The sequence below is a fragment of the Procambarus clarkii genome, chromosome 18 (genome assembly GCF_040958095.1).
Source record: "Procambarus clarkii isolate CNS0578487 chromosome 18, FALCON_Pclarkii_2.0, whole genome shotgun sequence".
Classification (NCBI taxonomy): domain Eukaryota; kingdom Metazoa; phylum Arthropoda; class Malacostraca; order Decapoda; family Cambaridae; genus Procambarus; species Procambarus clarkii.
The window spans coordinates 38,561,476-38,576,818 of record NC_091167.1 but is presented as its reverse complement, the minus strand read 5'-3'; the positions used below and the strand labels follow the sequence as shown (position 1 = coordinate 38,576,818).

The 15,343-nt window shown below is 43.0% G+C and overlaps 2 protein-coding genes across 3 annotated transcripts in view; both read left to right on the top strand.

Annotated features, from left to right (window-relative positions):
• Positions 1-2,681: 2,681 nt before the first annotated feature.
• LOC123754417 (uncharacterized) lies at positions 2,682-8,106 on the top strand. Of its 2 annotated transcripts, none has more exons than XM_045736810.2 (4): positions 2,682-2,875; positions 5,281-5,839; positions 7,123-7,259; positions 7,660-8,106. In XM_045736810.2, the coding sequence occupies exons 2-4, from the start codon at positions 5,370-5,372 to the stop codon at positions 7,779-7,781; spliced, it is 729 nt and encodes a 242-aa protein (XP_045592766.1). In that variant the 5' UTR covers positions 2,682-2,875; positions 5,281-5,369; the 3' UTR covers positions 7,782-8,106. The 2 variants fall into 2 exon arrangements, with proteins under 2 accessions (XP_045592766.1, XP_045592767.1); XM_045736811.2 differs by having other exon boundaries at positions 2,699-2,875; positions 5,284-5,839.
• A 2,988-nt stretch (positions 8,107-11,094) lies between these two features.
• LOC138366090 (counting factor 50-like) overlaps positions 11,095-15,343 on the top strand; it is a 4,722-nt gene continuing 473 nt past the window's right edge. The window contains exons 1-2 of the mRNA XM_069326821.1: positions 11,095-11,245; positions 15,152-15,343. The exon at positions 15,152-15,343 is cut by the window's right edge and continues 16 nt beyond it. Of these exons, the coding sequence (XP_069182922.1) occupies positions 11,095-11,245; positions 15,152-15,343 (343 nt within the window). The remainder of the gene's footprint in view (positions 11,246-15,151) is intronic.

Genomic DNA, 15,343 nt, shown 5'->3' with positions numbered 1-15,343 from the left:
CCTCCCCTCTACACTACATCCTCTCCCATGTCCTCCCCTCCCAGCATCCGGCGCCACCTGTTGCTCCTTTTCTCACTCTCTATCTCTCGCTCTTTAACAATTAAGGTTCATTAACATAGTGCAAATGTTCCACTTGAAACTACAAGCAAAGAGTTGTTATCCCACATTAGCTCTTTCAGAGCCTCACCCTACAGACCAATTTATTTAATGACTAAATATATATAGTGATATACTTTTTAATGTGACGTTACAATACAGTCATTTACTCTATACAGCTGGAGCCAAGCTTGACCGGTCGACTTGATTTTACGTGCATATTTTTGTTCGTATTTGTCTCTTTCGACCTTTCTCTCCCTCAGTTTTGCATACTAGTAATAGCTTTATATATTCTACATAAGTTCATGTTTCTGTAAGCTCAATAACACTTCATGCGTCGGGCCACAGACGTACACGTGATTCATCTATGTTATTGGTAATACTCCAGCTAATAGAGTAACATAGAGTGTTGATATGTTTAAGCTTGTGTCCCTCTTTGTCTTAATTTTCGTCTTGGGGAATCATATTTGAATGTCTCATTTTGATGTCACGTCTCCATAACATCTCCGTGTTACCTTCGTTTAGTTGATGTTCACACTCAGACCTCTAGTCTTCAGCATTGTAAACTCCTGCTTTATAGAGGGCACAACATCCAAGTGTAACCTTAAGCCAACGTTGAATTAACGTTATCAACGTTAAAATAACGTTGAATTAACGTTATTAACGTTAAAATAACGACGAATTAACGTTATCAACGTTGAAATAAAGCTGAATTAACGTTATCAACGTTGATAGAGATTATTTAACATTTAAGTAACGTTACTTTTGTATTTTGTGTCCACCTTGAAGTGGTTACCGACAACGGGGGTCAAGTGTACCTTTAGGTCCACTGTGTGTGGTGACCTCTGATCACTGTGGTGTGTGTGTGGTGACCTCTGATCACTGTGTGTGGTGACCTCTGATCACTGTGGTGTGTGTGTGGTGACCTCTGATCACTGTAGTGTGTGTGTGGTGACCTCTGATCACTGTGGTGTTTGATAACAGCAAATACAATCATAGCTAAAGTATACTGCGAGTTTGTACATATCTGAATGTATAAAAACACACAATACAATGTGCGGTCGTATGAATGTATCCCGGAAGGTCCCCCCCCCCACCCACCGGAAGTAAATTCAGGTAAATCTATACTATAAGAGAGAACATGTGTCTTGTGCCAATGATACATTTGCAGAGGAACACTAGTATATAGCTATCTTGAGGTTATCTTGAGATGATTTCGGGGCTTTAGTGTCCCCGCGGCCCGGTCCTCGACCAGGCCTCCACCCCCAGGAAGCAGCCCTTGACAGCTGACTAACACCCAGGTACCTACTTTACTGCTAGGTAACAGGGGCATAGGGTGAAAGAAACTCTGCCCATTGTTTCTCGCCGGCGCCTGGGATTGAACCCGGGACCACAGGATCACAAGTCCAGTGTGCTGTCCGCTCGACCGACCGGCTCCTTAGCTGAGCATATTAATTTAATAGTTGATAAAGGAATGTTATTATTACCATGACCAGCATTTTTTAGAGATGTGAATGAGGCTGTGGTAGTGATGTTTTACTCCCGGGTACTTATTTACTGCTTGTTGAACAGAAGCATCAGGTGCCGAATGTCTCACTCTACACGGGAATCACACCCGGAACCATTCGGTTGTGAGCTGACTCTACTGACCTCTGGTGACGTGTGCAGGCGATACAGAATTTGGTAAAGAATTACCCAACCGCAACTTTGACAAGGAGGAATGTAACTGAAGCAGGATTTAATAATTTTTTCTTACAGCTTGCTTTCTACTAAACATATAATAGGAAACCAATTTTGGGTTGGGGCTCGGTCCGTGATTGTCCAAGTAGCGAGGCACATTTCCTTCACTCTATCCTCACACACTGGCTCTTTGTCCTCTTTACCCTTTCCAAGTGCTATATAGCCAAACTGGCTCAGCGCTTTCTCCACATCATCACCTTTATCTTCGTGCTGAGTACTTAAATATATGACATAAAAGTAACGTAAGACACAATGGTTGAATGCATTGGACAATTATTTCCATTGAGAAAATCATTTGAGGCAATGACTTGAACCAGCGTCCTAGTGATTACCTAGGCGTCCCGCGTAGGACGCCGGTTGAAGTCATCTCATTGTCTCTAAGTGATTTTTCTCACTGATATATCACGTCATTGGGATTTCTTTGTATTATTTTCACTCTTATATGGCTAGAAGCTGTATGCATAAAGCTTATTAAGTTATTCACATAGTTAAGACTAGGTGAAGTTAAGTCAGGTTAAGTTAGGAAACAGGAAACGTGCAGGAAACGCTGTTGGTGAGATTAGTTGAGATGGATGGACTAATTAGGTTGGTTGCTTAGGTTTAAGCTTAAGGTTCGTTAGGTCTTAAACTTAGATTAAGTTTAGCGGGCTAGTTAAATCAGGAAAAGATTGATTAGTGATATTTAACACTGTAAGACAATATTATTAGTATCGTTATGGCACACACAATAAGACACTTTAATGTGCCATAAGCATATAATATATATCTCCAGAACCACACACAATATTGTACTGCTAAAGAAAAGGGCAGGATATGTGAGCGACTTTATGCTCAGGATGTTTACATGTGTGTGTCAGTGTATACTCAGGATGTGTGAGAAAGGTCAGCTTTCGGACGTGGACTAGCACCATGGAGGCTACTGGGAGATCCATAGTTGGACTTTTAGGGCCACTCATTGTCCCTCTGAGCGTGTAGGAGAGAGTCGTTCAGCGTTCAAGAAGAGAAGATCGCTCAACGCCTATTTCCAGAGAGAACTTTGGTGAGTCTGAGTTCCTTTCCTACTCTGTGGTCGTTCAAAAGAATTTGATTATTTAGACGTAATGGCTTGGTGCTTTTTCTCCTGATAATTCCCTCCTTCAAAAGAATTTGAAGTATCCCGTGCAGGAAACGCTGAATGTTACAAGGTACCACCCGACCTGACGTAGTGTGCATCACCAATAGGCTTGCTTGATCAGAATTCAGATGCTGCATTCGTTTGAACAAATTATTGAATTTCTGGTTGAATTGGTCAGCTCTACAGCTTACGACTTCAGTGGTGATATAAAGATATATTTAGCAATAATATCAGTGGTGGTAGTGATAACAGTGGTGGTGATAACATAGAGTATTAAATTGCTACTATACAGTGAAAAATATATACCTTAAAATATTTTGTTGTGCATTATAAGAACATTGTACATTCTTCATATTTGTATGATATTAATAGTTTTTCATCAGTCATCTGATTCAGGTGTTAGGCTGGATAAGACTCTGAAAACAACTTATGCAACAGAATTCTGACTTTAACAGGATTTAAAATACTTTTCAACAAACTATGCATTAATGGCAGCAGTTCCTTATTAATAACAACTATCTACCTTGAGGTGCTCCTGCCATCCTAGCTGACTAGTTTCTTATATCCAGCAGATCTGCTGCAATAATATATATACATTACTTAATCGTATAATATATTTTTCTTGCAATCAAGTTGATATTTCTAGAAAAGATAGTGACAGTTGATTAGCGTGTGACTTACATTGAGGTAACGCTTTTGGGGATTTGATGTAGCTCTTTGAATGCCATCTCTCCCTCTCTCTATCCTTCCTTTCTCTTATCTTGTTTCGTTCCCTCATTCTTTCTATCCCTTTTTCTTTTCTTGATCCATCTCACTACCAATTTCCCTCCCTTTAACTTGGGGGTCTTCCTCTATGTTAATCTTTCCTTCTTTTGTCCTGATAACGTCCCTCTCTCTCTCTCTTTGACTTTTCTTCCCTTGTCTTGCTCCCCCACTCTTCATCTCTCTGCTCCCTTTTCCTTTTCCTATCACGTTTCCCTCCCTCACTCTTCATCTTCTCTTGTCTTATCCTGCGCTCTCTCTCTCTCTCTCTCTCTCTCTCTCTCTCTCTCTCTCTCTCTCTCTCTCTCTCTCTCTCTCTCTCTCTCTCTCTCTCCCTTCTTCTCCTTTATCTTGTTACCATCCTGCTTCTGTTTCTCTCTCACTGATCCTGTTCACCTCTGACCTTCTACTGGGGCCTCTGTCATCCTGTTCCCACTCTCCAGTACTGTTACTGCTCTTACTGTCTCTTATGGTGTTGTTACTGTCTCTTATGGTGCTGTTGCTGTCTCTTCTGGTGTTGTTGCTGTCTCTTATGGTGTTGTTACTGTCTCTTATTGTGTTGTTACTGTCTCTTATGGTGTTGTTACTGTCTCTTATGGTGTTGTTACTGTCTCTTATGGTGTTGTTGCTGTCTCTTATGGTGTTGTTGCTGTCTCTTATGGTGTTGTTGCTGTCTCTTCTGGTGTTGTTGCTGTCTCTTATGGTGTTGTTACTGTCTCTTATGGTGCTGTTGCTGTCTCTTCTGGTGTTGTTGCTGTCTCTTATGGTGTTGTTGCTGTCTCTTATGGTGCTGTTGCTGTCTCTTATGGTGTTGTTGCTGTCTCTTATGGTGTTGTTGCTGTCTCTTATGGTGTTGTTACTGTCTCTTATGGTGTTGTTGCTGTCTCTTATGGTGTTGTTGCTGTCTCTTCTGGTGTTGTTGCTGTCTCTTATGGTGTTGTTACTGTCTCTTATGGTGCTGTTGCTGTCTCTTCTGGTGTTGTTGCTGTCTCTTATGGTGTTGTTGCTGTCTCTTATGGTGCTGTTGCTGTCTCTTATGGTGTTGTTGCTGTCTCTTATGGTGTTGTTGCTGTCTCTTATGGTGTTGTTGCTGTCTCTTATGGTGTTGTTGCTGTCTCTTATGGTGTTGTTGCTGTCTCTTATGGTGTTGTTACTGTCTCTTATGGTGTTATTACTGTCTCTTATGGTGCTGTTGCTGTCTCTTATGGTGTTGTTACTGTCTCTTATGGTGCTGTTGCTGTCTCTTCTGGTCCTGTTGCTGTTGCTGTCTCTTCTGGTGCAGTTACTGTCTCTTCTAGTACTATTACAATAGGCCTTGTGCAGTTTCTTCAGTTCCTACGTAAATTACTAGTTCTATACTAATGCCATTACTACTAGTTTCATTACTGCCATTATTAACACTGCTAGCATAACAGTGTCAGTAGTGGCAGTCCTCACTATACCCTAACATATACCCTAACATATACCTAACATATACCGTCAACATATACACGTATATGTTGACGTCTCTTCCCTCTATATTACCAGTCCGGTCAACAATCACGTTTATTTGTTGGTATCTTATGAAGCAGGAAGGCGACATCCTGCGGATCGCGGCCTGAAGGGGAGTCAGGAGAGACTCAAGCAAGCAGTCAGAAGCCGTTCATAACCCAACAAGATGCCGAGGTTGTGCATTCTGCTGCTGCCTGTCTGCTCTTTGCTCGTTCTGGCGCCAGCAGGTGGCGAGAGTCGTCCTACGTCTGTTTGGGCGAGTGTGGGACCACAGGGACCAGGGACGCCTTCTATCTGGGCCCCTGTAGGACACACGCCTCAACAGGATTTCCATAACCCAGTATCTATTGACGACACCTCTCCACGCACACCCTCCAACAGACCATCATCCATGCAAGACAACTCCTATCAACAAATACCCTCCAATCATCCACTCAACCGAGTTCTCACCCCCGCGCAAACATCCGCTACCGGTAATACCCCGAGGGGGTCCCCTCGGACCTCTCATGGCAAGAACCCCTTCATCCAGGTCCCACCAAGGGAACCCTTCCAGTGCATAGCGTGCAAAGACCCGTCCAAATTCCGCCCCTTGCACTGGGACTCCATAATATACATGATTCTTGACAGGGTCACCCAGTAAGTGCCAATGATATGTACTGTTAGGGGTCAAGCACAATCGCTGTATATGTGAATGTTTGCGTTCACTTGCATGCATACATTTATGCATTTATGGATGCATAAACACCATACTGACTGACGTTGTCAACACCAGACTGACAGTCTGGTGTTGACAACGGCTTTAACAGGCCGAAACGTTCACTTTCTTTTATATTTCTCTGTGGATTTTCCGCATATATATATATATATATATATATATATATATATATATATATATATATATATATATATGTGTGTGTGTGTGTGTGTGTGTGTGTGTGTGTGTGTGTGTGTGTGTGTGTGTGTGTGTGTGTGTGTGTGTGTGTGTGTGTATCACGAAAATAAACAACACGTGATTAAAATTGTGACAGTGTCAGACCACGGAAGAAAATTGAAACAGGAATTTCCTTAAGTACTTTCGTATATTAATAGATCTCAGAAGGAGTGCTCCTTCTGAAGATGTATTAATATACGAAAGTACTTAAGGAAATTCCTGTTTCAATTTTCCTCCGTGGTCTGACACTGTCATATATATATATATATATATATATATATATATATATATATATATATATATATATATATATATATATTAATGGGAAAAATCTTTGGAGCAGGACGAGTATCGAACCAACGCTCTGGGTAACCCTAGAAGCACGCCTTTTGATCCGTGGACCACGATAATGGCTAATGGTTTGACGGAGAACTCCATTACCAGAGTGTATGTGGGTTGTATGCCAAACTTGGATTGGCACCATTCCTTCCCTACGTCCTATCCTAAGTCCCTATTCTTATATCCCTTCCAAGTGCTATATAGTCATAATGGCTTAGTGCTTTCTCTTGATAATTATCTTTACCAGCACGGTGTGGATCCGGCCGGATCCAAGACTGTGTGACTTTCAGCACGTCATGGTTCATGGGTTAAGGTACGCACCTTGGAGTACACAGGACGTTGGTTTGATTCCCTCTCTGCTCCAAAGATTTTCTCATAGCTATAATATATTATTGGGAGTCCACTGTGTATGCATACGTGAACCGTAATAATAGTAGGAAAAATAATGTTCTCGATGCTCTATCTATTACAAATTTATTCAAATTCAAGCAATTCTTCAAGCAATTTTGTATGTGTTTTTGTGAATGTTATTCATGCCCTGCTTCCTCTTTATCACGACATTAATCCGTCTACCATAACATTATCCACCCTTGATGCCTGCCTCGGGTTCCCCAAGCACAGTTTATAATCCTCCTCGTAACTGTTTCAGTCGCATGCACGTGGGTAACGAGTTTGAACTGCTGAATCACCAGTGTGCCTACCACACCCGGCCTCTCTTGATGAACTGGAGCATGCATATTTTGGCTAAGGTCTGGTGTCCTGGCTGGGTCAATCTGTCTGGAACAGGTACGTCAAGCGTCCAATCAGGTCAGAGTGTGTGTTACGTTAGAATGTATTACGTTAGAATGTATTACGTTAGAGTGTATTAAGCTAGAGTGTATGATGTTAGAGTGTATTAAGTTAGGTTAGGATAAAATTACCCTGACGGTGGCATGTATTTCTTTATGTAATATTATCCAGTTGGTAATTTTTCTAGGAATGTGGCGGGGAATTTGGGATGGCTGGGATATTATAACATTTTCAGGAGTGTTTTATTGCTTGTATGCCTTGTTATGTATAATAGATTAATTATGTTAACAAATACTAGTCCTCTCTATCTCTGTGTCTTTTTTCACTGTCTCTTCTCATTCGTCGTATTAAAGATAGTTTCTAAAGTTAGAGTAACTTTGTGTGTTTCTCCTAACAGCCATCACCGACAGAATCCCGAAGAGCATCGAGTTCGCAACCCGAGACTTCGTGATGAAGGCCCTGCAAGCTGGGGTCGTCAGCCAGGAGGACGCCCGCCCCTGGTTGTCAAACTTGCCATAAATCAACTGTTCTCTCCTCTCCATCCGCCAAAAACACCCCAGTGATTTGGTGTAGCGAGAGAAGGGCGTGTGCATAGACTTGCAGGAGGAAGTGTGCGATGGAATTGCTTTAGAGAGATATGTAATGTAAATCATTATGTTCCGTGTTCCGGCCAACCCAGCACATCCGGACACGGAACTTAGCCAGGCGGGGGGCACTAACCCAGCCAGGTGAGGAACTAATTCATCCGAACGACAAATTAACTCTGTGAAATAGGAACTTTGCCATAAAATGCGTTGATGTACATTGTGCTGCAATATCTATAATAAAAATGTTGAAGGACAAATTTGTATTAATTGTCACACCTAATATATTAAGCAATGGATTAAGCATCAGATTGTTCTTGTCTAGCTTTATAGTAGGGCAGCAAATTGGGCGCCTACGAGAAAAACAGAGGGGGGGGGGAGGTGGTTAGAGGGGGATAGTGTTAGAGGGGGACGTGGTTAGAGGGGGGGAGGGGGGAGCGATAATAGGGTGAATGTTCAGGTAGATGGGGGGGGGGGATAGTGAGAGGGAAGTAGGGCAGGTAGAGGGGTGGGTGGTTCAGGTGTCGGGTGGGAGGGGTAAGGAGCAGTTAGTTCAGAGGAATTGGGTTTTGTGGCTCACGTCGATTCCACAGAACAAATCTGGTAGTCAGCGCCTGAAGGTCTCCACGTGAGCTCTACGGGGTCACTCCATCGTCCACCTGGTATCTCTACCTGGTATCTCTACCTGGTATCTCTACCTGGTATCTCTACCTGGTATCCATCTGGCATCTTCATTAAGTATCACTGGTATGTCTTTCAAATGTCTTCATCATAAAGTTAAACTTCAGATGTTTTCAGCCACCACGACACACTCAGGTGTGTTCCCTACTTGCTCCCACTCTCCACCACTGATACAACCACTGCCACTAACACCGTCCACCACTGATACAACCACTGCCACTAACACCGTCCACCACTGATACAACCACTGCCACTAACACCGTCTACCACTGATACAACCACTGCCACTAACACCGTCCACCACTGATACAACCACTGCCACTAACACCGTCTACCACTGATACAATCACTGCCACTAACACCGTCTACCACTGATACAATCACTGCCACTAACACCGTCTACCACTGATACAACCACTGCCACTAACACCGTCTACCACTGATACAATCACTGCCACTAACACCGTCTACCACTGATACAATCACTGCCACTAACACCGTCTACCACTGATACAACCACTGCCACTAACACCGTCCACCACTGATACAACCACTGCCACTAACACCGTCCACCACTGATACAACCACTGCCACTAACACCGTCTACCACTGATACAACCACTGCCACTAACACCGTCTACCACTGATACAACCACTGCCACTAACACCGTCCACCACTGATACAACCATTGCCACTAACACCCTTTTATATATATATATATATATATATATATATATATATATATATATATATATATATATATATATATATATATATGTGGAATAACAGATTAATTATTGTTGTGCTTTATTATATATTTAAAGGTTACAAGATGTACATTAGTTAATACAATGAGTGTTGAAATGTTATGGATCTCTTGGAGCTCCTCTGCTTCCGGACAGGAACCGAGGATGCAGTAGGCGTTTCCTCTCTGGATCGACACACTGAGGCGCTGAAACTAGAAACTTGCAGCCCTTGGGCCTATGGTGACGTCAAGGAGCCTGGAACCCAATTTTTTGAGAAATACCAAGGCACTCCTACCCCAGGGGCCATGCGTCTCAGACGCTATGGGAACAAAGGAGTATTGACCTTCCAATTCCCTATATATGAACGAATTTGCTATTTCCCTGTGGTTGGCCGCCCCATCTGCTTGATCAGCACCGAAGTGTTTGTAGGTATCAGCCAGGGTGGATACACATGTGTAGTCCCACACAAAACAAACTGTCTGCCCCTTTTCCAGGGGTATATAGTGATGCCATCTGGGCGAAGTGCGGGGTCATCCGGGTTTTGATTCCCTATATATATATATATATATGTGTGTGTGTGTGTGTGTGTGTGTGTGTGTGTGTGTGTGTGTGTGTGTGTGTGTGTGTGTGTGTGTGTGTGTGTGTGTGTGTGTGTGTGTTTGTGTGTATGTGTGTGTGTGTGTAAATCACGAAAATTAACACGTGATGAAAAATGTGACAGACCACAGAGGAAGAATTGAAACAGGAATTTCCTTAAGTACTTTCGTATATTAATACATCTTCAGAAGGAATGATTTACAAGTCATTGTTGTTGTTGTTTTAGATTTAGTTACTCAGAACGAAATGTCCATGTAGCACGGGCTATGGTGAGCCCGTAATTACCTTCGGCTGTTAAAAGTCAATAAGTCTGGACATATATAGGCAGGAGCGAGAGGTGAAGTGAGGTATAATGACAATTATATGAATGGGATTAGGTGGCTATAAAATAAGAGCTGCATCAATAGGCCCATACATGGATAATAATAGCATAAGATAGTAGATATTAACAATGAATTAGTGAGGCAAATGTGTATCAATGATCCTTCTTAAATCGCCCTTTAACTAATCAATCAAAAAGGGATCTAAATTATATAAACCACTGCTAATGTTCAAATTACATGATTTTGTAATCTGTATTAAACCAGATTCAATTATGTTCCAATTGAAAGTATTTTACAATTCGTTATTGTAGAAGCCTTCTCCAAAATAACTTTGGTGAGAATTTTCTGACAAATGAACAAACAAAGCATTAGACAATTGGCCATGTCTTACAAAGTATTTATGTTGCGAAATTCTACAATTCAAATCTTTAGATGTTTGCCCAACATAGAACCTATTACATTCTTTACAAGGTATTTTATATGCGTAGCATACAAGAAAACATGCAAGAAATAACATGCAAGAAAACAAATAAGCAGCTAACAGCTCGTAACTGCAGATGCTAATGGTTGCAACTGGAAAAGATAAAATTCAATTGCACAAAAAATGCTTCGTCGGGAAGCTCCCCGATCCCTTTCGCGAGGGAACGCGTGCAAGAATGCTAATAGACATATTGTGCTATACACATCTGCTGTACCTGAAATCAATGTTCCTGATTTTGATGGTTTTTAAGTACCGTGTTCGACCCAGGGTCCGCCAGGCCGGCTTGAGCGGTGTTCCCTGGTGCAGAGCACGGCTGAGATTACCTCCACGGGGCTCCGGGGTGTAGTGCACTGACGGGACTCTGAGGTGTAGTGCATTATCCTGTGTCTGGAAACAGGAGGCCAGGCACAGGATACAGAATGGGAGATGAAGTCCTTCATGAAACGGACATAGAGAAAGATCTAGGAGTTGATATGACACCAACCCTGTCTCCTGAAGCCCACATAAAGAGAATTACGTCTGCGACATACACGAGGATGACTAACATCAGAACAGCCTTCAAGAACCTTTGTAAGGAATCATTTAGAATCTTGTATACCACATATGTAAGACCAATCTTGGAGTATGCGGCCCCAGCATGGAGCCCGTACCTTTTCAAGCACAAGACGAAGCTGGAAAAAGTTCAAAGGTATGCCACTAGACTAGTCCCAGAACTAAGAGGCATGAGTTACAAGTAAAGGCTGCGGGAAATGCACCTTACGACTATGGAAGACAAAAGGAAGAGTAAGGGGAGACATGATCACTACCTACAAAATCCTCAGGGGAATTGACAGGGTAGACAAGGATAAACTATTAAACACTGGTGGTACGCGAACAAAGGGACACAAGTGGAAACTGAGTACCCACATGAGCCACAGGGACGTTAGAAAGAACTTTTTCAGTGTCAGAGTAGTTAACAGGTGGAATGCATTAGGCAGTGATGTGGTGGAGGCTGACTCCATACACAGTTTCAAATGTAGATATGATAGAGCCCAGTAGGCTCAGGAATCTGTACACCAGTTGATTGACAGTTGAGAGGCGGGACCAAAGAGCCAGAGCTCAACCCCCGCAAGCACAAATAGGTGAGTACATTGACGGGGGTCTGGGGTGTAGTACATTTACGAGACAGGGAAATTATCTCTAAGGAGTTATCAGAGATTGCCTCTAAAAAGCCGTTAGGGATTGACTCTGAAGAGCTGTCAAGGGTTCACTCTAAAGAGCACAGCGTGATTCATAAAAAATCGCAGCAGACTGGACCATTAAAATATATCTTCCCTGCCTTATTTTATGCAGTTCATTTTGTTTCTGTTTACGTCTCTCTCCCACATTTCTTCCCCCATCTTTATTGTCTTCCTTCATCTCTTCCCCACTCCTCCTCCCCACACCTCTTCCCCATTATCAGCCCACGCAGAAAGAGTAATGAAACACTTGGACACCGAGCCAGTAAGACGGTAGAGGTTCGTTTAAATCCGCAATAAAATGTCAAAGTGGAGAAGCAGAGCTGAATGTAGCCTCGTCCTTCACGACCGTTCTATCCAGACACGCGCCGATCCCTCGGGAAGGCTGTCACATCCACAGGAGGGGGGTACCCAATTGGACGTGGCTGGCTGGTGAGGACGCTAATTATCCTCCCTCCCACTCCACGGCACGACAGGAGATTCGCGCTCGCATACTCTATTGGTAAATGATTTTGCTCGCTCGAGTATCTACGTTAACGGTGACGTTAAATTCAGTTAATGAACAATAAAACGTCCAGGTTTGTATGACAGCTTCACAGTGACGGATAGAGTGACTATAAACTCCTGAAGTATTGACCAATATGAGACACGCCGCAGCACCGTCCTCGGTAAACAACATTCCTGAGTGGTAGCTGTTTGTGATGGCCGTCTGCATTGCTGTTCTTCCTAAGTTAGGGCGGAGCGTTGTGCAACGGTGCCCTTACTACTGAGAAAACTTTCACATTAACTTGCAATAGTGGATAGGATAGGTAATGGGTGTATAATAAATTAACTAAACTATAACAAATTGACCATAGCACGTTTTTTGTTTGCCAAATAATAGAGCATGAAATAGGCTGTGGGAAAACCTTGATTTACCTGCAGAAATCACCACCTGATAATGTGGTTGAGATAGCAGGCAGCTGCTTCTTTCAATCACGATTACAACTGTTTCAGCACTCTGGTGAGCACAGGAAAGGTACCCCTGGCAGCCGGGGCTGCACCACGACATCTTATCTTCCAATTAAGGGGTTATAAGACCGGAAATATGAGAGTTGTTGTAGGGTATTCATAATTTATTATCCTGATACATGTGAAAGGTGCTGCACCTAGGCCAAGTTTCAGCATCTCAGCCTAAATAGAGAAGGAGAAAAAAAAAATTATACAATTTTTCAACAATGTTCAATTGCTTTCACAGCCCACAATTGTGAACCAAAATCATTTCTACGACACTCAGCCTTACCTTACTATATAATAAAGATTTGGTTGATCGATCTTTATCCCAGATGTATTTAGTGCAATAATACAGATTTTTAAAAGTTTCCCAAAAACGTATGCAACAAAATGAAGTGTATCATTATTTATAAAGTCAATAAATCTACGTAGATAAGAAAAATATCAACCGTTTTTAGAGGCGTAAACTCTACATATAATGTGCAAGTTTCATGTAAATTGAATAATAAATAAAGGCTGTAAAGGCAGATCTAGTTGTAAAAGTTGGAGTTGCGTAGCGCGCGCGACAAGTTACTCTACTCGCGGTCACTCGTGACAATGCGTGATTTACGCATTGCGGCCAGCTTGTACCTTCTATGGAGAGCTCGCATGCATCTAGCTTTCAATGCTTTTCTCTTGTTCGTTTGGTAAGTCATATTGCAGTACAAATAGCATGAGTTCTGGGAGATAATGTGAGAGCGCGTCAGCATACATCCACTCCCCAAGAGAGACGCACAGTCACTGATGGGCTGAGCCACACACCACCCTCTCTCTCACACGATACTGTTGCCAATGAGTGAGTTTATATTCATTTTATGCATAACATGTTATTTTCAACGCTATTACGAAAAATAAGACTTCTACAACGTAAGATACAATACCCCGCGCCGCACCTACACCGCGAGGACCAGATTCACGAAAGTTGCAGCGGGAAATTTGACTCTAATTACGTTATTTTTCAAGATAAAATTAAACGGTTTGCACCACAGTGTTGCCAAAACGTTGTAGTATTTTTCGTAATTTTTCGTAAATATTCCATTTTTCTTCGGATTTTCGGGTACCATAACCCCTTAACTGTCTCCCTCTTTCTTTCCTTTTCCTTCTCTCTCTCCACCAACATCTGAAGTCTCCTATTGACCCTCTCCCAGTATTTAAACTCTTCGTTTTCCTATTTTTCAGTTGCTCTCCCCGAATTTCTACTTTATCGTCTCTGTTAGGAAGCTGCCGTTGCTGCGAGGCGTCAAGGGGGCGGGTGTCCACTGATCCTGCCCGAACGCCGTACTTGAGCCTGGCGCTTCTGGGAAGGTCGAGGTCAGGACTCTTTTTGAGAGGCCATGGTGGGGTCAGCCTGGCTAGGTGGCCTCCTCATCCTCCCACTTGTTGGGTGTTCAGGTAAGGCGCGCGCGCACGTACACACACACACACACACACACACACACAGCGGCATATGCTAGACTGGCCAACATAAGAACTGCCTTTAGAAACTTGTGTAAGGAATCTTTCAGAACCCTGTATACCACTTATGTAAGACCAATCCTGGTATGCAGTATGCAGCTCCAGCCTGGAGTCCATACCTAGTTAAACACAAGACAAAGCTAGAGAAGATTCAGCGGTATGCCACCAGGTTCGTCCCGGAACTGAGAGGAATGAGCTACGAGGAAAGGCTAAAGGAGCTGAACCTCACGTCCCTGGAAAACAGAAGAGTAAGGGGAGACATGATAACCACCTACAAAATTCTCAGGGGAATTGACAGGGTGGACAAAGACAAACTCTTCAGCACGGGTGGGACACGAACAAGGGGACACAGGTGGAAACTTAGTACCCAGATGAGCCACAGAGACGTTAGAAAGAATTTTTTCAGTGTCAGAGTAGTTAATAAATGGAATGCATTAGGCAGTGATGTGGTGGAGGCTGACTCCATACACAGTTTCAAATGTAGATATGATAGAGCCCAGTAGGCTCAGGATTCTGTACACCAGTTGATTGGCAGTTGAGAGGCGGGACCAAGGAGACAAAGCTCAACCCCTGCAAGTACAACTAGGTGAGTAACTAGGTGAGTACACAGACACACACACACACACACATATATTTCTACCAAGACCACTATTATTTCTGCATCTCCTACTATCAACTACTTCACGAAGTAACTAATATGACTATCACAGAAGCAAATTCTCACCTAGTAACCAGTTTAACTCCCATTGGAGGCTAATTCTCCTCCCTGCAGTTCCTGTGGCAGATAGGGAAGAAGGAGAACAGGGAGAAGGTCTCCTTCAGAACACGAGGACTGAGACCTCTGACCTCCACCAGCTCTTCGACGACCTCTTCGCCCGCTATAACAAGCACGTCCGCCCAGTGCCCTCCCACGACCAGGTCACCGAGGTCTTCTTCGAGATCGCTCTCTACAACGTCTTGGCTT

Excerpts from the sequence above, each read along its gene's own strand:
- LOC123754417 (XM_045736810.2), top strand. The coding sequence starts at position 5,370 with ATGCCGAGGTTGTGCATTCTGCTGCTGCCTGTCTGCTCTTTGCTCGTT. Across the intron at positions 5,840-7,122 it reads ATTCTTGACAGGGTCACCCA|TCGCATGCACGTGGGTAACG; the intron begins GTAAGTGCCAAT and ends TAACTGTTTCAG. Across the intron at positions 7,260-7,659 it reads GGTCAATCTGTCTGGAACAG|CCATCACCGACAGAATCCCG; the intron begins GTACGTCAAGCG and ends TTCTCCTAACAG.